Source organism: Magnolia sinica, chromosome 14 (assembly GCF_029962835.1).
Source record: "Magnolia sinica isolate HGM2019 chromosome 14, MsV1, whole genome shotgun sequence".
Classification (NCBI taxonomy): domain Eukaryota; kingdom Viridiplantae; phylum Streptophyta; class Magnoliopsida; order Magnoliales; family Magnoliaceae; genus Magnolia; species Magnolia sinica.
The window spans coordinates 14,455,654-14,479,359 of NC_080586.1; the positions used below are offsets into that span (position 1 = coordinate 14,455,654).

At 39.1% G+C, this 23,706-nt stretch overlaps 1 protein-coding gene across 3 annotated transcripts; it reads right to left on the minus strand.

Moving 5' to 3' along the window:
• Positions 1–15: 15 nt before the first annotated feature.
• Positions 16–21,137, minus strand: LOC131225133 (folate-binding protein 1). 3 transcript variants are annotated; one of them, XM_058220576.1, is made up of 4 exons: positions 20,988–21,137; positions 5,989–6,347; positions 5,329–5,660; positions 16–412 (listed from the first exon to the last, which is right to left on the minus strand). In XM_058220576.1, the coding sequence occupies exons 1-4, from the start codon at positions 21,064–21,066 to the stop codon at positions 286–288; spliced, it is 897 nt and encodes a 298-aa protein (XP_058076559.1). In that variant the 5' UTR covers positions 21,067–21,137; the 3' UTR covers positions 16–285. The 3 variants fall into 3 exon arrangements, with proteins under 3 accessions (XP_058076559.1, XP_058076560.1, XP_058076561.1); XM_058220577.1 differs by having other exon boundaries at positions 5,329–5,572; positions 5,928–6,347; XM_058220578.1 differs by lacking the exon at positions 16–412 and adding an exon at positions 4,432–4,914.
• Between the last annotated feature and the right edge of the window lie 2,569 nt (positions 21,138–23,706).

Sequence of the window (23,706 nt, forward strand, 5' to 3'; positions counted from 1 at the left end):
TTTGATGCCATTCAATCAAAGAGTATATCATTCTATGAGATTTCTATATTGATAATGGTGACAGTAATAGCAATGATAACAAAACAGTAGTATCAGCAACGATCATTACAATGATGGAGGTTAACGACCTAAGAACACCGACATTTTCAGAAAAAACTAGGGATTAAATTAATTGGTCATTTTATATAAATAGAAAAAAAAATAATTTGGACTACAAGTACAACAAAGAAATGTAAACTGATGCTATAGAATAAACACGAAAAATTAGTTGACAAAAGGAGACATTTATCTTCCAGCTCCCTTCTTACTTCCTTGACCGATGGAAGACTGCTGGTTGAACTTTGCTTCCAGCCTCCTAGCAGTGCGAAGAATAGCTGCTTGCTTCTGTCGATGACTGTGGCTCTTCCTTTTGCTGCATACAAACCACAAAAGATAAGCTACAAATAGCCTGAGAGACTCCAAACCAATGGTTATCAATGAAAAGAATGGGCCACTTCCCACCTTGTCCAAACCAAGGAATGCTTGCATAAATTGTTGAGAAGATCAAGAAATAAGCAATAAATTTTTTTGAAGGGTAAGAAATATGCAATAATTAATAAGACAAAAGGCTAACAAAATAAAAAAATCAAAAAAATCAAAACATTAAGTGGAAGAAGAAACCAAGTTTCAAGGTCAAAGAACAAATGCAGGAGTTCAAATGAAGAGCCGTGATTAAATGAGTACATGTTTATGTTACTTGAACACTGGCATGTGTGATGGTGTCGGACATATATACAGGGTATTGGAAAAGTAGTCTTTCTTACTTTATCATCAACAAAAATCACGCGATTATACAATTGTTAGACAAGAACATAAAAAATTGGTCAAGGTAATGTATAAAGGTGCACAATACAAAGGAATCGTGCAACACCCCTTCCTTTGCAAGTGTGTTCACTACTGTGTTGGATTCCCTTGGCACCTGCTTATAGGAGCACACTAACAAGGGTGTTTGAATTTAACCTCATGAACAACAAATTAAAGCTTCCTAGAAGCAACACAATTATTGGCGGCTGACACAATCGCAATTGGAGAATCACCTTCAACATAGGGGCCATTCAAAAGAGTTAACAAACATGGTTCTCCCAGTTATTATCACCCTAATCTTGTGTTGAGGTATCCAGTACCAGCTAGGGTGGAAAACACTAACCCAACTAGCTTCCCCTCTATGATCTTCATCACACCTCGATTCCCAGATATCATGGTTTTGTCCATTGATAAACCATCCACTTTAAGCTTCCACCACCACAATGGTGGGGGTAACAATCTATATGATTTTTCAAGGGACTTGCCATCATCACTAACAACCCGAACAAAAGTCAGTTCACTGATGCATCCACAAAATATTTTAAAATATATTTTACAGGAGTATGTTGCAATTGTTGTGCCTCTATTGGGTGATGCCAGATCCATTGGGGTCATGTTTCTAGGCTGGGAGGGCAGAGGCACCAGTACCAAAAGTGAGGAGACTTTGGAAGTTTGCACTCCTAGCCTGTCTTCAAGTTAGTTGGACAGAAAAGAATTGTAGATGGTTACATACATTGTTCGGAGTATCCTGTCGAAATATCCCCAATATTATCTATATCTCTAGCTCAACGATACTGATAACACTAGTAGTATCAGAAATTCCAGTTTTTGCAATGTATCGCTAAGTATTGCCAATGTATCACTAATATTTTTTACTGTATAAATTCAATTGTAGCTTCTATCGCCAATATTTTCGACCGTGTAAATTCTAGGCGTCGCTAGTATTGCTAGTGTATCAGCAATATTTCAATAATATCGCCAATGTAACAATATCGCCAAAAATCTATTTATTAAAAATAATTAAAAAAAAAAAACCATTTCAAATTTTTTTTATGGGTGCATGGTTCTATGCAATGTTCAAATTGTTGATCATAATATCGCAAATAATTGTTATTACAACATGGGACCACATTCTTTTGTTTCCTTTCTAGTTGTCGACGATTTCTCGGCGAAATATCGTATTGTCAATATTCTAAAATATTGACAGATGTTTGGGCGGAAGGTTGGATAGTTAGATATATGGTTGGATGGATAGATGGGATGGTTGGACTGATTTCTTATGACAACACAAGCTTTTAAGCCCCCATTAAATGTAAACTTATTATGTATGCATTCTTTTTACAAAATTTTTTTTATTCCTAAATATGCAAATATGTGTATTTTAGCATCTCCTAAAGTTTCATTAAAAAATTCCATGCTTCCCCGCATTTCTAATTATCGGCAATATTGATATTGTTTCCATATCCTTGGCTAGCAAAACTTGTAACGATAGCGATACTTGGTACACTAGTTGCGTAACAGGTGCAAGTTGCCGAATGTGGTTTTTAGATGGGCAAAATTGGATGTTATATGTTCGGCAGCCTCTATAAAGTGTCTCGCTAGCTGTGCTCAACTTCAGCAGTTGTATGGTCTTAAAGTTTTTGTTTGTATTTTTTTTTGGCTTAGATCTCTCATCTCTGTCTTTATTAATAAAATTGTAACTGATGTAGGACCAATGCATGAACCAAATAACATGTGATATCAAGTAGCAGAATTAAGGTAATTAACAAAAAAATACAAACATTGCCATAATCATCACGAATACCATGAAAACCAAAAGAACATCATGCATAATCCTAGCCTAAGTTACCAACATCATCACACAAGATCATTAAATAAAAGGAAACTAGGATCTAATAGATGTCCCTACATCCATTAGCATAGGGTATAGTCTATTTTAAAGTAGACCTAATATAACCTACGGTAAAATTAAGGTTTTAGGAAATTGAGAAAATCTAGGAAAGTTAGGGATTTATAGATTTACGATTAGGGTTTTAGTAGAGAGGAAAGGGGGTTTTGATTTAAGGGTAAAAGGAAGCCAAAAAGGACAAGGTGTGGCCGTAAAGCCAACCTGAAAGGTTGACCATACGGTCACACGTGTGGCGTGAGATGGATGGGTTAGATGTCTTAAGGTTTGGGATTGTAGATAAATAAAGGAAAGATATGTTTAAGAGAAGATGAAGGCTTAGGATCGGAGAATCAAAGAACTTGAACAAAATACCTTGATGGAGGGGAAAAAAGACAGTGATGTGGGGGTTTATGGAGACCCCACACCTCTGTTGATGAAGATTAGCCTCACACCAAACACTTTTTAAATCACATGGAAGTATCTTCAAATCTCATGAAGATGAAAGAAGAAGAAGAATGGAATATTTTTTTATTTTTTTATTTTATTTTTTATTTATTTTTTTTAAATCACAAAATCCAATGAGAGAGAGGGTAACACGCCCACCCTCTTTAATTGCTCCAAGAAAGTTCGAAAATTACAATAAACACCATGTTTTGTGAATTTTGACGAAAATAACCATAGTCTAATTAAAATCAACTAAAAATACTCATAATGGTGTCCAAATATAACATAAACAAAACTAAATCCTATAAATTGATAAAATCTACGAAAACTAGTGTGGACAATCCACAATCAATGGCCCCGATCATGTGATCCAATGGCCCGATCGTCACGTCCCTCCAATCCAACGGTCCGGATCACTCCATAAAGCAGCCCATGTGCATCTTCCAAGTGTGGGGTTTTCTAGATGCTCGCACATGCACATGACGTCATCAGCACAATCATAGGTACTTGCCTAACTATAGGGAAATCGGTGTGGCCTGCCTCTGATACGTACACAAGTGTGTACGAGAAGTGATGTACTCGTCAGTAACCTTTCAATATATATATATATATATATATATATATATATGAACGTAAAAATGAAAATAAATAATCTAGAATAAATAATAAAAACAACTACAAAATAAACCTAAAAATCAATTAATTGTATGTATAAGAATCCAAAATATAAGACGTACTGGTCCTTAAATCCAATGAAGGAGAGGGTCACACGCCCACCCTCTTTTATAGCTCCAAGAAAGTTCAAAAATTACAATAAACACAATGTTTTGTGAATTTTAACTAGTTTAACCAAAATCAACTAAAAACACTTATAATGATGTCCAAATATAATATAAACAAAACTAAATCTTATAAGCTGATAAAATCTAAGAAAACTAGTGTGGACGATCCACAATCAATGGCCCGATCATGTGATCCAACGGTCTAGATTACTCCATAAAGCAGCCCCATGTGCATCTTCCCAGTGTGAGTTCTTCCAGATGCTCACACATGCACATGAGGTCTTCAACACGATCACAGGTACTCGCCCAGTCACAGGGAAATCGGTGCAGCTCGCCTCCTCTGATAGGTAGGCAAATGTGTACAGGAAGTGATGTACTTGTCAATAACTTTCCTACACACACACACACACACACACACACATGAACGTAAAAATGAAAATAAATAATCCAAAATAAATAATAAAAACAACTACAACAATAAACCTAAAAATTAATTACTTGTATGTACAAGAATCCAAAACAAAAGACATACCAGTCCTTAAATCCAATGAGGGAGAGGGCCACATGCCCACCCTCTTTTATAGCTTCAAGAAAGTTCAAAAATTACAATAAACACCATGTTTTATGAATTTTGACGAAAATAGCTATATTCTAACTAAAATCAACTAAAAACACTCATAATGTTGTCCAAACATAACATAAACAAAATTAAATCCTATAAGCTGATGAAATCTAAGAAAATTAGTCTGGACAATCTACGATCAATGGCCCGATCATGTGATCCAACGACCCGATCGTCATGTCCCTCTAATCCAACGGTCTAGATCACTCTATAAAGCAGCCCATGTGCATCTTCCCAGTGTGGGGTCTTCTAGATACTCACACATGCACATGGGGTCTTCAACACGATCACAGGTACTCGCCTAGCCACAAGCAAATAGGTGCGGCTTGCCTCCTCTGATACGTACGCAAATGTGTATGTGAAGTGTTGTACTCATCAGTAACCTTTCAACATATGTGTGTGTGTGAACATAAAAATGAAAATAAATAACCCAGAATAAATAATAAAAACAACTACAACAATAAACCTAAAGATCAATTACTTGTATATACAAGAATCCAAAACATAAGACATACTAGTCCTTAAAAAAGGTTTCTTATATGAGTTATGTCCAAAACAATTGGACACACGTGTCAATGTTGATGTCCATGTGTCATGCCTACTACATAGCTACAAGTCAATAACCTGGTGATGCACCAAGACCTATGATTTCCAGACACACACACCCCCCCAAAAAAAAAAATCAGCTTAAAAAGTTGCAAGGAAAGAACCATAATATAAAGGAATCTGCGTATACAGGAGAAAATCACCTTATAAACAGAAGGCCTGCAGTAAGCACCATCCCCCCAACCGCCCATGAAACCCTTTCGCTAAATGGCATTTCCTGCACCCATTGGCGAAAATCTTCAATCACTCCAACATTTTCATCTTTTTGGGGCACCCCAGATTCTGTCCTCCATGAATCAGCAATTGAGTCTAGACTTGCTTTCCCACCATAGCAAAAGGTTTCTTCAGTGCCGTCATAGCTCCCCTTAGATAAGTGCACAGAGAAACCTGCAAGTTGGCAGAGCTCTGTACCATTAGAGGCCCATTCAGTAGCTCTACCACAAACAAAGTCGCTTAATCCACATGGTGATAGAACCTGAGATAAGAAAAACATCTAATCAGAACATGATAGTTGAAATGTGATGGCTGCTCAAGAGTGTGGTGGCCATCTGAATCCTTCTCTTCCTACACAGTACAAACCAACACGCAAATGTGTAAGATCCAAAGCATTTATCAGGTGGGTGCCATGGCCCAAGATTCAGGGCAGTCTACTAATCAGATGGTCCACACATGTATGAATTGAAATGGATGGTTGTAAAAGTTGAAGTGTGGGGAGAGTAAGATTCAGATGGCTACTCAGCACCTGCGCGAGTAGCCATAGCAGGGCTCCTCAATAGTCTTGAGTATCTGAAAATAATAAAAACCTGAGTTTTTGCATCAGTAGAAAAGTATGCACTTGAGCAAGCCTGTAAAACCATATCACAAAGAGAGACGCATATAAGAGGTGGTCCAGGCCGAACTCCAACGCGAGGATGACAGATGGAGCATTCCAACAGTTCCCATAAATGCAAACATTCTTCGGTGGCTTCCCCAGCAGAAGCTAGCCGTCTAATCGATAGCAACGCAGGATGCGTCTGGGCTGCATCGCAACATGTTCTTTTGCGAAACACCCTGCAGAGGGTTAAATCTTTGGGACCCTTTTTTACTATTCTAGGAGGTTTTCCTTCAGATGAGAATGGAGGGAAACGACCACCCTGCGAGATGCACACTCCACTTGATTTGCCTGCATTCGACATCATAATAAAATCAGTCTCAAAGTAAAATAAAAAATTAAAAAAATTAACGAGTATATGATCTGCTACGAGCCATCAATAAAATCACTTAATCCCTCAGTCCTCAACATAAAAATATTTGAGTTCTATTATTAGCTCTTACAAGACTCAGAATATAATTTCTGGAGTTGGTAAGAGCTGTAATCCACTTCAATGACTGTCTCCAAATGGTTGTGCATTTACTTGTATTTTAAATTTTATTTTATTTATAATAAAAAAAAACCATAATTTATGGGGTGATAATGTAACAATGGTTAAGTGACAAACTTACAGAAAATGATATCCCACCTATCAATTAGGAAGTGCAAAAAACATTCCGTAACAAGTGTGTATAAGTAGCACCAGCCCATGTTTGTGGGGATAAATAACAAAATACTGCAGGCAGGGTATAAACTGTGGTCAGAAGGATAGTGAAGTAGGTCTTTTTTCCTTATTTTGATAAATAGGATAATAAAGAAGGTTGTGTAGAGTTTTTCATCCTTGCTGATCATCAGTAGGGTCCTTTCATCGTATGCTCAGCTCAATTGTTTTCAGATTGATCTTATATCCACTGAGTACCACTTGGGAGAGTTATTAGCATTTTGCATAACCCACCTGCAAGATTTCGTGGTAGCAGTTACCAGTCCCTCGTCGGGTTTTGGAAGTATACCACCATAAGGGTGGAAGCATTACCAGTGTGTCATCGTCTATCTCATTAAAAAGTAGAGATTATTCACCAGAAAGCCGGCCAAGATTTTGGTGTTGTTCCTGGAGGAGAAGCTAGATGGAACAAAGATGCTCTACAATCTATTTCTTTGAAAACGTTCAATTCTCTGATCTTTTATAATAGCTACTAGCTTCCACAAGCAACGGGAGGTACCCCAGAATGCTCTTTAGAGAAAAAACCCTTACACAGTATACATCAGTCCAAACTATTAAGTGCTAATAAAATGTTGCCAACTAGAAGCCGCTTTAGAGTCAGTGTTTCGTATGATGATGTAATTCAATAGAGTTAATGCTTCAGAGGCCCAAATAAAAATGTGTCATTGTCAACATAGAAGAGAGTGGACGGAAAATATGGAGGTTAATCCTTCCCAGTTGACAAACCTCAACAACTAACAGCACAACTCCCCTATAATACCAACAAGAAAGGTGGGCAGTGAATCACCCATCGGGGCTGCATGAGTTCCAAAATAAGAATATATCTCAGTTAAGAATAGAAAAATGCTATACGAATGCAATTCTGAACTCCATAAGACCATTTTCTGCTTAAACTTGTTAATATCAGTTCCCTATGATTCAAAACAAGACATTTTGGTTTTTAACAAAACCCTTTAGGGGGTGTTTGGTACATGAGATTATGCAGGATTAAGTGGGATGAAATTGGCAGTGTAATAATTATGGAGTGTCAGGTATTGTCGGTGGATTAGGAGTGATATACCAAATCTCGTCTCCATGTTTGGAATGTATAGTTTTGGAGTTGTGATCCAAGGATATTAGGAATACATGTTTGGATGTTTCATTCGTAGAGAGGAAGCTTTTGGAAGCGGGTTGCGTAGAGTGCCACACACCACCAACCTCCGTGGTGTGTTTACGTCACCAAATTCTATGGGACCCACCTTGATGTATGTATTATATCTACACCGTCCATCCATTTGGAGAGGTCGGTTTAGGTCATGAGCACAAAAATGAGGCAGATCCAAAGCTCAAGTGGACCACACCACAAAAAGCAGTGGGAACAATGATTCCTACCGTTGAAACCTTAATAGGGCCCACCATTATGTTTATTTGTCATCCAACCTGTTCATGAGATCACATACACCTGGATGAAGGAATAGAAAAACAAATATCAGATTGTTTTAGACGTTCTGTGGCCTCCAAGACATTTTCAATGGTAAACGTTCAATCCCCATTGCCTTTTGAGGTGTGGTCCACTTGAGAATTGAATCTCTCTTTTTTGGGCCCATGGCCTAAAATGATCTCGTAAAAGGGATGAACGGCATGGATGTAACACATTCGTCATGGTGGCACACCATGCAATACGTCAACAAAATTCTCTTTGAACATCCATAGCTGGATATGGCTGTGGATATTGCAAATCCAAAATAGATACAACAGATCCTTCTTCAATCCTCAACACTTTGGCACGGTTTCCAAAGCTTCAAATTGTCACCAATGGACTGCCTAACCAAACACAAGCTTCGGCTCAAAATGTGGGATTAAGTCTATCCCGTCTAATCCGTCCTAATATGATGACCAAATACCCCCCTTAGGTTGGTCCGATGAAATAGAGGAGGATCACCACATAGGGATCCTTTAACAAAGGATTAAACTTGTTAATGTCAGTTCCGCTAAAACTTGTTAATATCAGTTCTCTATGATTCAAAACAAGACATTTTGTTTTTTTAACAAAACCCTTTAGGTTGGTCCGATGAAATAGAGGAGGATCACCACATAGAGATCCTTTAACAAAGGATTAAGCAATAATTTATTAGTACCTTCCATTGGGACAGGGCCTTTTGTTGAGGGTCCTGTCCTTGCACTGATACTTCCTTTTTCCTCCTCCTCTTCTTCTTCTTCTTTTTTTCCTTTTTCTTTTCGAATGATAATGCAAAATTTATTAAGGGCAAAGAAAAAAGGACAAAAAAAAAGAAGAAGAAGAAGAAGAAGAAGCAAAAACATACAAGGGGAAAGGATGACAAGAGACCATCCCACAACCCCACAAACAATGATCAAAGAGAACCACCCTGGGAATCCAACAAGTCTTCCCTTTAACCACCCTTAAAGGTGGCGAATCCTAAAACCCGAAAAAAGGCTCCACCCTTGTCCTTGCCTTAAATTATGCAAAATTTTTAAGAAGGGAGTAACATGAATATAGCCTCAAAAGGTATGATCAACATGCTAAAGCACAAAACTGAAAAGTGCCTAGAGCAGTACAAAGTCGCTTAGGTTAACGACACATCCATTCCAGTAACTAAGAGGTGCTTGGTGAACTTCTTGTTGGGACACTAAAAGGAAACCCTATAGTAAGATGTTATTCCTATGAAGCTCAGCTATAGCCTCTTAGACCGTCCATGGCTGTATCGCAGGAAAGTTGACCGTTTGGGTCACACGAATACACACAACCTTGCTTATGGTGGAAAGAGTATTACACTTAATTCCACGCAGGATGATGAGCCTCGGGAGAAGGAAAGGAAGTGTTTCATACTTTCCTTAGTCTCTTGAATGACACAGCTCATGAATGAGAGCTAGGAAAAGGAGCAATGTACACCCTTAAGAGGCATGACTATAGACCAAAACCAGTGGAGGAATCTTCAACACCACCACCTGAACTTCAAGACATTCTATCCAAATTTCATCATTAACATTTATAAATAAAAATAAAAAATCAGTATGTCCAAATTTCAAGATTTGGTTCCAACCGAGCCATGCATGATATCCAACATGCAACAGATTTGGTTCTAGGCATAGTTTTGAAATATTGGAATCATACTGATACAGATGTATCGTATCCGTATAGGCCTGATACAATATGCAATACAGGGCCGAATTGGCCCACCCTAAAAGGAAATGTTGTATCGATTGATACGAGGCATATTGACATCGATATGGTTCCAATATGGCCAATACAGGCCAACCCAAGACATGACACTGCAACAACGCCCAGTTGTTGTAACAAGTAGCAAGTTCCCTAAAAAAAAAAAAAGTGGCAAGTTCCCAAGTCATTCTGGAAGTATGCGGTAAAGAAGCTAACCCGGGAAAATAGGATTTGTCTTGCCACATGGAATATAGAAGCATTGACAACAAATAAGAGTACGAAGTGGGTAGATACGATGAAACAAAGGAGAATTAACATAGCTTGTGTTCAGGAAGCCAAGTCGAAGGGGCTAAATGAGAAATTAGTGGATATAAACTTTGGTATATGGGAAATGAAAATAATAGAAATGGGATAGGGATAGCAGTAGATAAAGATTTCAAGCATAAAGTTGTAGATGTTAAGAGAGTGGTAGGAATTTATTAATAAAACTTATGTCAGCAGAGGAGATGGAACCACAGGTAGGGTTAGAGGATGGAACCAAGGGACAACTTTGGAAAGATACAGAGAACTAATGCAAGAAATACTAAACAAAGAGGATATTTGTAGGAGGAGACTTGAATGGTCATGTAGGAAAATAAAGGATATCAGAGGGTACATGGTGGATATGGTTCTGAGAGAGGAAATGAGAAGAGGGAAGCTATCATTGATTTTGCTATGGCATACAATCTAGCTCTAGCAAACAAACTTTAAAGAGAGACGAACATTTAATAACTTTCAAAAGTGGATCACATATAAGCCAAAAAGATTTCTTTCTACTTCAGAAGACATAAGGATCAATATGTAAGGACTATTAGGTTATACCAGGAACGTTTCACCACGCAACATAGGTTAATGGTTTTGGATGTTTGCATTAAGAGATGGAAGAAAGGAAATGAAATCAAAAGGTGTCAAAAAACTAGGTGATGGAATTTAAAAGGAGAGAATAATGTCATTTAGAAAAAAAATAATAATAATAATGGAAGAAGGAAAATGGAATGTCGAGGAAGGAGTATATGTTATTTGGAATGATATGGCTAGGTGCATTAGGAAAGAGGCAAAAAATGTTTTAGGAGTATCTAGAAGGAAAAGCCAATCATATATAAGGAAACTCATGGCAGAATGACACTGTAGAAAAAGCTATTCATGATAAACGTTCATGCTTCGAAGCCTAGTAAGGGACTGAACAATATCGAAAAGGCAAAAATGTTGCTAAGAAAGTAACAATGCTGAACTTAAGGTTTATGATGATCATTACAATAGATTGGGTGAGAAAGATGTCTTCAAACTAGCAAAAATGAGAGAGACGAATATTAGGGACTTGGATCACGTTAGATGCATTAAGAGCGATGGCCAAAGGATATTAGTCAAAGACAATAACATTAATGAGGGAGAAGCTATTTTCTGAACTTGTTAAATGACAACCACTTTAGGAATATAGGGATAAAGTATAAACTCAAATGATGTTGGAGTCCATAGATGCTTCCGTAGGATTAGGATATTTGAAGTAAAAGAAGCTTTGAGAAAGATGAAAACAAGAAAGGCCCTTGGACCAGATGGTATACTAATAGAGGTTTGGAAGTGCATAGCATATATAGTGTTATTTTTGTTGACAAAGTTGTTCAACAAGATCATAAAATCGACCAAAATGCCAGATGAATGGAGGAGAAGTACCATGGTACATATTTACAAGCACAAAGAAGACATATAGAGCTGTGCTAACTATTGTGGTATTAAACGTATGAGCCATATTATGAAACTTTGGGGGAAAATAATTGAGCAAAGACTAAGGCATGAGACAAATGTATCAGAAAATCAACTTGGTTTTGTTACGGAGGTCTACCAATAAAGCTATCTTCCTTCTTAAACAAATGTTGGAGAAATATAGGGAGAGGAGGAAGGATCTCTGCGTCATCTTTACTGACTTAGAGAAAGCTTAAGATAGGGCCCCTAGAGGGTTAATTTGGTGGTGTTGGGAGAGAGGAGTTTCAAGAGGTATATTGACATGATTAAGATATGTATGAGGGAGTAATAACAAATGTGAGCACCACTAGTGGAGAAACAGGTGATTTCCCAATTGATGTAGGCTTGCACCAGGGGTTGGCATTGAGCCCATACCGTTGGTTATGGACGAGTTAATGAGGCATTTACAGAAAGAGATCCCATGGCATATGTTGTTTGCAAATGACATAGTTTTGATTGACAAGATGAGTGGAGTAAACACAAAGCTACATTTTTATATATAAAAAAAAGGTAATAAAAAAATTATAAACAAACTGCAAAAGCAGGAAAAGAATACAACCCCACACTGCACTAAAGGCAAAAAAAAAAAAAAGGATTGCCGAGCACACCGGCCTTTAAATGCACAACCCAAGTTGACACATGCCCTTTAATCAACCTAATAACCTCCTCTAACTCCCTACTTCCATTCTGAAAGTATTGACCATTTCTAGCCCCCAAGATAGCCCTAAAAATCCCCATCAAAATCAATCTCCACTTAGCTTTCTCGGCTTTGCCCGCTCCATGCCAAGCGCACATGAAATCTTCAACCGATTTCGACATAACCCAATCCACGTGAAGCAAGCCAAAGAAATGGGCCCAAGCTTTAGAAGCAAAAGAGCAGTGTAAAAACAAATGATCGATCGATTCAAAGTTCGTCTTGCACATCAATCATATATTGGGGAGAATCAAAGCTCTCCTCTGGAGGTTGTCCATGGTGAGAATTCTTTTGCCCCACAAGCCAAACAAAGATTGCAACCCTAGGAGGAGCTGCATAGAACCAAGAATGAAAAGGGGGAGGAGGGGAAGAAAAGGTGCGGTCATCGCCTAAATACTCGACAAAAGAACGAACAGAGAACTTTCCAGAAGGGTGACCCAATCATTGAATCTGATTGAGAAGGGGAAGAGGAAGCACTCATTAGATGGGCCAAAAGCCTCGCAAATTCCCCCAACTCCACGTCCGACATATGCCTCCGACAAGGTGATTCTGAACCACTGCACGCAAAATAACATTTTACCAAGGAAATGAATTAGTCAGTAGCAAGTGTCGCCACTCTTGGGACGAGGTCTTGAAGGGCATGATCTCCACACCAAATATCTACCCAAAAACGAATGAGATGGTCATCGCCCAAGGAAAAAATAATTCTCCGTCTAACAAGATGTTTTGACATTGCAAACGCTTTCCAAACATGTGAAGCTCTATAAAGTGAAGAACACTTCACAAACCAACAATCCTCCTAAACCCCATATTTACTCGCAGCAATTTCCCTCCATAACCTCTCCTCTTCCAACCCAAATCTCCAAATCCATTTACTAAGAAGAGCCAAATTCATCTCTACACCCCTTGACAAAACTTCATACCATCAGAAGCACCTTTCCACAAGAAACCCCTCATCTTATTGAGCCGGTCCATCACCTTTTTGGGTCATTTAAACAAAGATATAAAAAATACACAAGCATATTAGAAAAAGTTGCATTGTTAAGCGTCGGACGGCCTCCTGTGAAAAGATAGCGACTCTTCCAAGAAACAAGTTTCCTTTCTATTCTTTCAAGAACCCAGTTCCAAAGATGCCTAGCCGGCTTCCCGATGCATAAGGGAAGCCGTAAATAAGTCGATGGAAAAAAACTTGGTCAAAATCCAAAGATGCTCATGAAAAGATAGTGACTCTTCCAAGAAACAAGTTTCCTTTCTATTCTTTCAAGAACCCAGTTCCAAAGATGCCTAGCTGGCTTCCCGATGCATAAGGGAAGCCTTAAATAAGTCGATGGAAAAGAACTTGGTCTAAATCCAAAGATGCTCGCGAAAAGATAGTGACTCTTCCAAGAAACAAGTTTCCTTTCTATTCTTTCAAGAACCCAGTTCCAAAGATGCCTAGCTGGCTTCCCGATGCATAAGGGAAGCCCTAAATAAGTCGATGGAAAAGAACTTGGTCTAAATCCAAAGATGCTCGTGAAAAGATAGTGACTCGTCCAAGAAACAAGTTTCCTTTCTATTCTTTTAAGAACCCAGTTCCAAAGATGCCTAGCTGGCTTCCCGATGCATAAGGGAAGCCCTAAATAAGTCGATGGAAAAGAACTTGGTCTAAATCCAAAGATGCTCGCAAAGCGACGAAGATCTTCATCACAATCATTTTTTAAGAGGACTTGGTCTTCATCACAAACATGGATCCCCAATAGCTCAACCTTGGCCCACATTAATATTTAATCCAGGTGCAGCTTCAAAATATACAATTAATTTCCGAAGATTATCAACCAAAGTCTCCTTCACATCACAGAAAAGAAGTGTATCATCGGCATAATGAAGATAACTAATCTAACAACCATTTGCTGATGTCTTGAACCCACTAAAAGCCCATTCTCCTCTCCTTTGCGAAGCATCATACTAAAAACTTCCCTAATAACAATGAACAAATACAAAGCATGTCTTAGACTTCTTGACACCTTAAAGTAACCTTTCAGTGATCCATTAACCAAAACGAAAAAGGACACGAATTGAACACAAGCCTTCATTCTTCTTCTCCACTTAGGGCCACAACCCAATCTCCCGAGCATATAATCTAGAAAATCGTAACCCACATGATCATATGCCTTTTCCACAAAGCTACATGCATGGAGGGATGTTTTAGAATCTAAAAGGATTTAAAATTACGACTAAAATAAGGTATATGAAGTGACATTTTAGTAACAATAGGAGTGGGAATGAGGAATTACTTAAGATTATTGAACAATAAGTTTTCCAAAATGACCACTTCCAATATCTTGGGTCGATAATTCATGAGAGCTGAGGGGTTGAGAAGGACGTTGCCCGTGGACTTCAAACGAGTTGGAAGAAATAGAGATGTGCCTCTGGAGTTTTATGTGATCACAATGTATCACTCAAACTAAAAGGAAATTTTATAAAATAGTTATAAGACTAGCCACGCTTTATGGACCATAATGTTGGGCAGTTAAGGAACCACATGTTCATCGGATGAGTATAACTGAAATGAGGATCTTGAGATGGATGAGTGGCAAGACAAGGAAGGATAAAATTAGAAATGAATTCATTCGTGGGAACTTAGGAATAGCACCAATAGGTGAGATCAAGGGAAGTAGACTCAAATGGTTTGGTCATGTGCAACAGAGACCAAGAAGTGTGACCGGTTAGGAGTGGAATGTTAGTACAAAAAGAACTAAAGACTTATGGTCTACTTGAAATTATGGGCCTTAACAGAGTGGAACGGCGGAAATGGATTCATGTAGTTGACTTGAACCCAACTAGTTGGGATAGGGCTTAGATGGTGATGATGATGAACCATGGAGGAAGCTTAGAAAGTCATCAAACTAGATTTTGACCTATTTTGGGGATTAAACAAAAGATTTGATGGGATTCAAAACAGCATGGACCATTATGGGAAAAATCGAAAAAGGCTAAAGCTTCAATTTTTTCAAGTTTTCATTTCCTTTTTGTTGTATTTCAATGTAATAGGCCCTAATTCACCAAGTTTTCATCATAAGGTGATCACTTGTTATGAAGCGGTTTCAAGTTTGAAGTTAAACATTGCAAGGGTGAAATGTTGGGGATCAAGATGGACAGGAGGGAGGCGGGAGATTCTAACTGGAGTGTTTGGGTGTAGGGTGGGCTCGTTTCCCTCTACATACCTATGCTTACCTTTGTGTATTGAGAAGCCTCCAAAGCATTTATGGGACAAAGTGGTGGAAAGGGTCAAGAGGAAGCTATCAAGATGGAAAGGTAGATATTTGTCATTGGAAGGCTGGATTATGCTAATTAAAGCAGTGTTTTCTAATATGCCACCCTTTTTCAAATGCCCGAAATTTATATTAAATAGTTAGGAAAAGATTATAAGGGACTTTCTGTGCCTAGTAGCACTTCTAGGGAAATGATGGCGGTGGTTTGGGACGGAGGAAAGTTCCCTTTGTAGAAAATCGATTGCCTCTAAATATGTTTGTGAAGAGGAGGGATGGTGGACAGGATAGGCTAGAATGTGGAGGGGTGTCTTTAGCATGAAAGCAAAAATCATGGAAAGGATAGGCTTCTCAATAAGAAATGGTGAGTAGATTAGATTTTGGAAGAATGTTTGGGCGTCGAAGTCCTCCTTAATGAATGGGCTTCTGAAACTTGTCCACTTAGCATTGGGTGAGGACACATCAATTGCGAAATGTTGGTCAATTAGTAGATCTTTGGAGGTGTGGTTGCCCCCGTGTCTTAGAACTTATTAGATAGAGAAATAGGAGATTTTATTTTACTCCTTCAAATAATCCTTTGGATAAACCCATCCACTAGGGAGCTTGATAGTGTGGTGTGGTGAAAGGAAGTGTGGGTTGTTTCTTGGTTAGCTCCTTCTATGAGATGTTACGTTCTCACTTGCTCAACGGTCAAGCCCCGACAGCGATGTTATGGCAGTACATGACTCCTCTAAAAGTAGTGGCCTTTGCATGCTTAGTGGGGAGTAAGAGAGTTTTGACCATCAACAACCTTCACAAAGGAGGAATGGTGATCCTGAACATTTGTGTTTCATGTATGGGCAATGCAAAGATAGTCAATAACTTGTTCATTCATTATTCCTTTACTAAGGGGATTTGGGATTTTGTACTCTTCTTTCAAGGTGCAATGGTCTATGGTTGCCTCGGTGGACTGCTTATTGGAGGCGGGCCATGGAGTTTGTCTTCATAAGCAAGCTGGGGCGAAATGGCGGTTAGCGATTCTATCAGCCCTTTGGTCAGTTTTGGGGGGGGGGGGGGGGTGATGCTTCAAAAATATTAGGAATGATGTTTACTTTGTCATCAATAGGGTGATATCTCATGTTGTCAAATGGGCTTCCTGTGATGCGTCTTTGAAAAATTGTATCTTATTTTTTGTTAGATAGGGTTGTAACCTTTTAGGCACCACCTTGGCACCTTTTCAATAATACTTTATCTTACTAACAAAAGGCTTTATTCATGACAGTGATGTGGACATCCGAGCACCATACTAAAGAAGGGGGGATGAGCCAGTCTCCTTATGGCTAAACAACCATTACATGGGCAAATTGAAGACCCCACATGCATGTTCATACATCTTTGAAGACCCCATGTTGGGAAGATGCACGTGGGCTACATATAGGAGCTTGATGGACACATCAGACCGTTGGATTGAGTGGACACGATGATCAGACCGTTGGATTGGGTGGACACGATGATCAGACCATTGGATCATCATCGAACATCTAAATTGTGGACCCCCATGGGCCACAAAATAGTTTAGTTGTTTGGATTGTTTACATGCTTCGTTATTTTGGTATACCTTATATTTGTATTGAGATTAGGAAGTTAGAAACAACTTTTAATTTATTACGCATCTTTATATTGAGAATCTTATCTAAGAGCGTCTTTTTGTAAAAGGTTTTTTCTGATCCTATAAAAGATAAAGATGAGTGTGTGATTAAAGCCCTAATGCCATTATTTTGAAGGAAAAAAAAAAACTATGTTTTATCTTCTTCATGTGATTTGAAGAATACTCCATGTGATTTGGAACTTGGGTGTGGTGTGATTCCATTACCCATTCAACGGAATTGCGAAGCTTTCATCTGTCATCTTCCTTCTCTCTTCCTTTATATCCAAAAGAGGTATTTTCCCAAAAAAACTTCATCTCTCTTCTTCCATTCCTATATAAGACCATCTAAATAATCTTTTTCTTCAACATTTCATCATCAAACTTCAACCCCAATCGATATCAACCATTGAGACCAAAAACTCTAGCTAACGACCCACACGTGAGAGTCCCTAGGCAAACCGTATATAAACAACTGCTCAATCATTTGATTTTCCATTGCTTTCCGCATCAAAACCCCTTAATTCCCCATCTATAACGCTACCCTAAACCCTAAATCCCTAATTTCATATTTTCTCCAATTTTTAAAAACCCTAATTCCAAAATCCCTAATCTTATAAACCCTAATTTTCTGAATTTCAGATTTTCTCATTCCTAACCCTAATCATAAAACCTACAAATATGTCCCTTGAGTGTGGAACGTGCTTATGCTAAATTAGAATTCTATCCTTTCATCGGGCTTGGTTTTAATTGATTTATGTGATTTCTTACCATGCGGACGTGTGATTTAGGTTAAATAAGATTTTATTGCGTATTGTTTACTCTTAATTACCTGGTGGGTTAGCATCTTTTGTTAATTGAATTACTTTATGGACTCTTTCAAAATCTTCATGTTGCATGCTAGCATTAAATCATGTGTCCTGCATCAGACAGCCTTAGCCTACATGTCATTATGGTGTTGTTAACTAAAGAATGATGGCAACTAGTCAATGGGTGTCAATAGTCATGCCATTGACAAGATAACAATTAAGTATCATTTTCTCATCTCTTGACTGGACAATACGTTGGATATGATGCCCAACCCTATAATCTATTCGAAGATCAACTTGAGGAGCACGTATCACCATATTAGGATCCACCTGCGAGATGAATGGAAAATGGCATTCAAAACCAAGGATCATTTGTACGAGCGGATAGTTATGCTATTCAAACCAACCGGCGTGTTCAAGACCTTCATCCATGTAATGATGCAAGTGTTATGACCGTTTATTTGGAAATCCACCGCTGTATACATAACGAACATTTGAGTCACCTTCAACAAATTACAAGGATTTTACATTAAGAGAAGCTTTTCACTAATTTAAAGAGTTGAGTTTCATGAGCACTCATGTGATCTTCCTTAGATTCATCATGTTAGTTGAAGAGGTTACGACTAATCCAAAGAAGGTCCAACACATCACTGATTGGCCAACTCCAGCGAACATACACGAAGTCCAAGGTCGTTACATACTACTGACCTTTTTATCGCAAGTCATTAACAACTTTAGTTCCACTATGACTCCTATCATTGTGTATGAAGCCAAGACCTTCTGATTGGATGAAATTGACGACTATTGCCTTCCAAAAAATCAAGTAGAGAATGACTGAAGCGCCTATCATCAGACTACCAAATATTTTAAGGTCTTCGAGGTGTCGTGTGATGCCTCTCATGTGGGCATTGGTGGTGTTCTTAACCAAGTAGAAAACTTGGTAGCATATTTCACAGAGAAACTCAATGACAAGCATAAAAGTTACTCTACTTACAACGATTGAGTTCTATGAGTTCTACTTGCAAAGAAACTGAGTGTGCACTATGCTAAATGGATTGCATATAATGTGGACTACACTTTTAACCTAAAACATTGAGTGAATGTAGAGAACAAGGTAACGGATGCGATTAGCAAAAGACACCTTTAGGCTACATTGCTTCTGTTGTGGAATTCAAAGAATTAAAAGGAAATACGCTGTCAATGAAGATTTTGAAAATGTTTTCACCACTCTATCACCATGAGCTAGTACCGGTTACCCTCTATTTGCACTACATGATGACACTCGCTCTATCATGCATTATGATGGGTTCTTTGCAAGAGGTGGTATGCATGATTTGCGTTCAAGAGACCTCGGTGGTCATTTCAGTATTGACACAATTACCAATCTTAAACAGAACATGAGAATATCTCAATACAGACTTTGTCTTGGGGCTACTGAAGACATAATGTGGTCATGGCTTAAGAAAGTGGTCCACTTGCACGGAATTCATATGACCGTTGTGTCTAACTGAGATGTCAAGTTCATGAGTTACTTTTAGAGGACACTTTGGGCCAAGATATACCATTCATAGACTGACAACCAAATTGAGATGGTCAACAAAAGTCTTGGAAACTTACTGTCATGTCTCGTAGGATATCGCATTAGCATGTGGGATCTTGTCTTGTCCCAAGTAGAGTTTTCTTACAAAAACACTGTCAATCACACAACAGGGTGATCCAGTTTTGAAATTGTTGGTGGGCTCAAACCTCAAACTATCAATTCAGTACGTCTACTGCTTGCAAACAGACTGAGCAAGTAGCTGAGGATTGTGTGCAGTATTTCAAAGGGATGCACAGGGAAACCAGGCGTTAGACCACTCTTAATAATGAGAATTACAGCCGACAGTATGTTCAGTTCAAGGTGACAAGGTGATGGTTCACCTCAAGCTGAATGATTCCTGTCAGGATCCTACAACAAGCTACATTTAAGAATGTGGGTCCCTAAAGAAACCATTGGAACATAAAGCATATCTCATCGAACTTCCACCCAAACTAAAGATCAACCTATTTTCAATGTGTAAGACAAATCCTTCATATCAAGCATCAGGCAAATGAGAATGCAGAAGAGAGCAATTCAGGTGATAGAAGTACTGTGCCAACTTGAAGAAGCAACTGAAGATGTGTTGGATGATCAGATGGTTAGATGAGTCTGGGAAGGTATTAGAAGTTCCCTGCGTAGTGGAGAGATCAACCAAGATTGGACAATTTGTAGATTTCAAACGCATGAACCAGAAACTCTTAGAGTACACTGACATCAACACGAAAGATTCAAGTTCTTTCAAGCTAAGGGGGACCGATACAATCGCACCCCATTCTACAACTGCCCATCCACATGCGGGACCGATACAATCGCACCCCATTCTACAACTGCCCATCCACAAGCGTACACAAGAAGAGGCCCAGATGGCGTCCGTCTTGATTACAAACACGCACCCTATGATCACACAGCCATCGGAATTAGCGTTATTTCAACTTCAATGCTTAAGGTGTAATGACTAAAACACCCCTATTTACAGGCCACCATGAATCATCCATAAGTGCAACTGATACAAGCAAGTTATGGGCAGATTGGTCTTTTCACATAATGGGTCACCACTAACCCTAAACCCTAAACTGCTATTGAGTAAAGAAAAAGTGCTCTTTTAGGGTTTTTGCCTTGTATTAATAGTAGAAGAGAGAGGGCATTAAGATCATTAGTTCCACAATAGTGGGGTTGTACGGTCCATCCCACACATGTTAAATCAATCCGGTCCGTCCATGGAAATCGATATAGGAAGAGAAAAATTGTTAGGTTAAAAGGGGGGAAAACCATGGAAAAGCAGAGAATTACTAAAACTGTAGTAATTAAAGGAAAACCCTAGCAGAGAGAAAAGGTATTTACTAGAGGCGGTGGAAGAGACGAGCAGCAGGTCGAAGAAGAGCAGTAAAACCAAAGCGGAATATCCCATCCTTCCATCCATGCTAGACTACTCCATGTTCCATACTCCTATTCAATCTCTCCCTCTTCTATGGAGTTCGGGAGTGGCGAGGAAGCACAGGATGTGGGTGGTGTCCTGATAGTGGGGCCCACCTAGATGTATACGTTTATATCTTCGCCGTCCATCAGTTTTCACCAACTCATTTTATGGCATGATCCCAAAAATGAAGCAGATACAAATCTCAGGTGGACCACACCATAGGAAACAGTGGTGAATGAATATTAAAAACTTTTTGTGGGCCCTAAAAGTTTTGGATCACGCTGATATTTGTGTTTTCCCTTCATCAGACCCTATCAAAAGGTTGGATGGAAAAAAAATATTATGGTAGGCCCTAGGAATTTTTAATGGTGGGCATTTAATTACCACTGTCTCCTGTGGTGTGGTCCATGTGGGACTTTTATCTGCTTCATTTTCGGGATAATGATATATAATGAGTTGGCAAAACGGATGGACGGCGGAGATATACAACGCGTATGTCGAGGTGGTTCCCACGGTCAGGCTAGGACGCGTATGGCTAGTTCCGGGGTCCCAGCCAAGTCGCGGCTGGTGTACGACGGTTTTTCTGTTCTGTCAATTGGCGCTCATGGTTGGATGATCTAGACCGTTGGCTGTTGATTTCCACCGTGGATGCACCGTTACCCAAAACTCGTCTTAATAGAATAACTTTAATCTGACGGTTGACGAGAAATACAACGGTCATCATTCAACTGAAAATATGTCGCTGAGATTCTCATCCAATCTGAGTGATGTTTTGGGTCCAGTGCATCGATGGTGGGATTCAACAGGCCAAGTGTCTAGATTAGTAACTGATTGGTTCCGTTTGTCAGAACCGAAAACCAGCGTATGACGTTGAAAGAGGCGAGTAACGTGAGGACTTTTATTTATCTATTTTTTAGGAAGTCTCGAGCGGAGACTCCTGCACCGGGATGTTAGGTGGGGCCCACCGTGAATTTCACGAGAAATCCGGGACGCGGATTTAATGCGCTGAAACCTAGGTGGGGCTCACCGTGATGTTTGAGAAATCTACCCGTCCATCCGTTTTGTGAGCTCATTTTTAAGACTTGACACAAAAAATGAGGAGGATCCAAGATTAAAGTGTGCCGCACTAAAGGAGAAAGTGGGCAGAGAAATTTCTACCGTTGAAACCTCCGACATATGCCATCCACACGGTTGATAACATCATCCCCACTGATGTGAACTGAAAGCATTAATATTATCTTAATTCAAAACTTATGTGGCCCCGGGAATATTTAAATTGTGGGCGTACAATCCTTGCGTTTTCCGAACAATTTAGTATTATATCCGGCTTATTTTTTGCCCGGCGTCCTAAATTGATCTAAAAAGACGGATGCACGGATGGATAAACATCGCGGTGGGCCCACATAGGTTTTAGTGCAGGAATGCGAAAGGCCCACGTCCACAGATCCGGACGCGGATTATCCACTGACAGGTTGACTAGCTAGACTGACCACTGAAGTCACGACGTCACTGAGTTTCGTGAACCCCGACATGATGTATTTGTTGTATCTATTCCATTTACCCATTCATTTGAAGAGATCATTTCATGATATCATACAAAAAATTGAGGCCATCCAAAGCTGGAGTAGACCCACCACAGAAAACAGCGAGGAAAGTAACGCCCACTGTTGAAACCTTCCAAAAGTCCCTCATGATGTTTTATTTGAGATCCAAATTTTTTATGAGTTAACGAAGACATGAAATAAGTAAAAATATACATATTAACTTGATCAAAAACTTTCGAGGCTATTAGAAGTTTTCTATGATTGGCATCACTCCCCTTACTGTTTTTAGTGGTGGGGTCCACTCAAGATTTGGATTTAATTAATTTTTTTTGCTCATTTCCTAAAATGATCTCTCCAAATGGATGGACGGTGTGGATACAAAACACACGTCATGGTGGCCTACAGAACTCAGTGACGTCACTTCCGTAGCGAGTCTACCTAACTGTTGTTAGTTCGTGCGAAGACGAGCGCTGACGCTCCTCGATCTCCAGGTTGTACAAACGGTTAAAAGGATATCAAAGTTACATGGACTTAATAACGATGTACTTATAATATCTACACCGTTCAACAATTTAGTGAGATCATTTTAAATCTTAATTCCAAAAATGAGTAATTTCCAAGGCTCAAATGTACCACACCACAAATAGCTGTGGTACAATGATTCTCACTGTTAAAACATTCGTAGGCCCACCGTAATGTTTACTTTCCATCCAATCTATTCATAAGGTCACACAGACCTGGATGAAGATAAAAAACAAATATCAAATTGATCCAAAATTGCTGTGACCCGTATAAAGGTTTCAATGGTAGGCGTTCAATCCTCAACTGCTTTTTACAGTGTAGTCCACTTGATTTTTGGATCTGTATTATTTTTTGGCTCAAGCCTTACTACGAGCTTACAAAGTGGACGGACGGTTTAGATATAACTCATGCCTCTTGATGGGACATTGGGACCCCCAGAACTTGGTGACGTCAACACACCAGACACATCGGTGGTGTGTGGTACACCAGCCAATTTGCTTCCGAGAAATCCACACCGTCCATCCGTTTTTCATCATCTTAGGACATGATGCCACAAATCAGGTGAATCCAAAACTCA

Bases quoted from the DNA above. Each gene is read 5' to 3' on its own strand.
- LOC131225133 (XM_058220576.1), bottom strand. From the start codon at position 21,066: ATGGATGGAAGGATGGGATATTCCGCTTTGGTTTTACTGCTCTTCTTC. The intron at 6,348-20,987 runs GTAAATACCTTT...TGTCGAATGCAG, and splicing joins CGTCTCTTCCACCGCCTCTA to GCAAATCAAGTGGAGTGTGC. The intron at 413-5,328 runs GTGATTTTCTCC...GTTTGTATGCAG, and splicing joins GCAGGCCTTCTGTTTATAAG to CAAAAGGAAGAGCCACAGTC.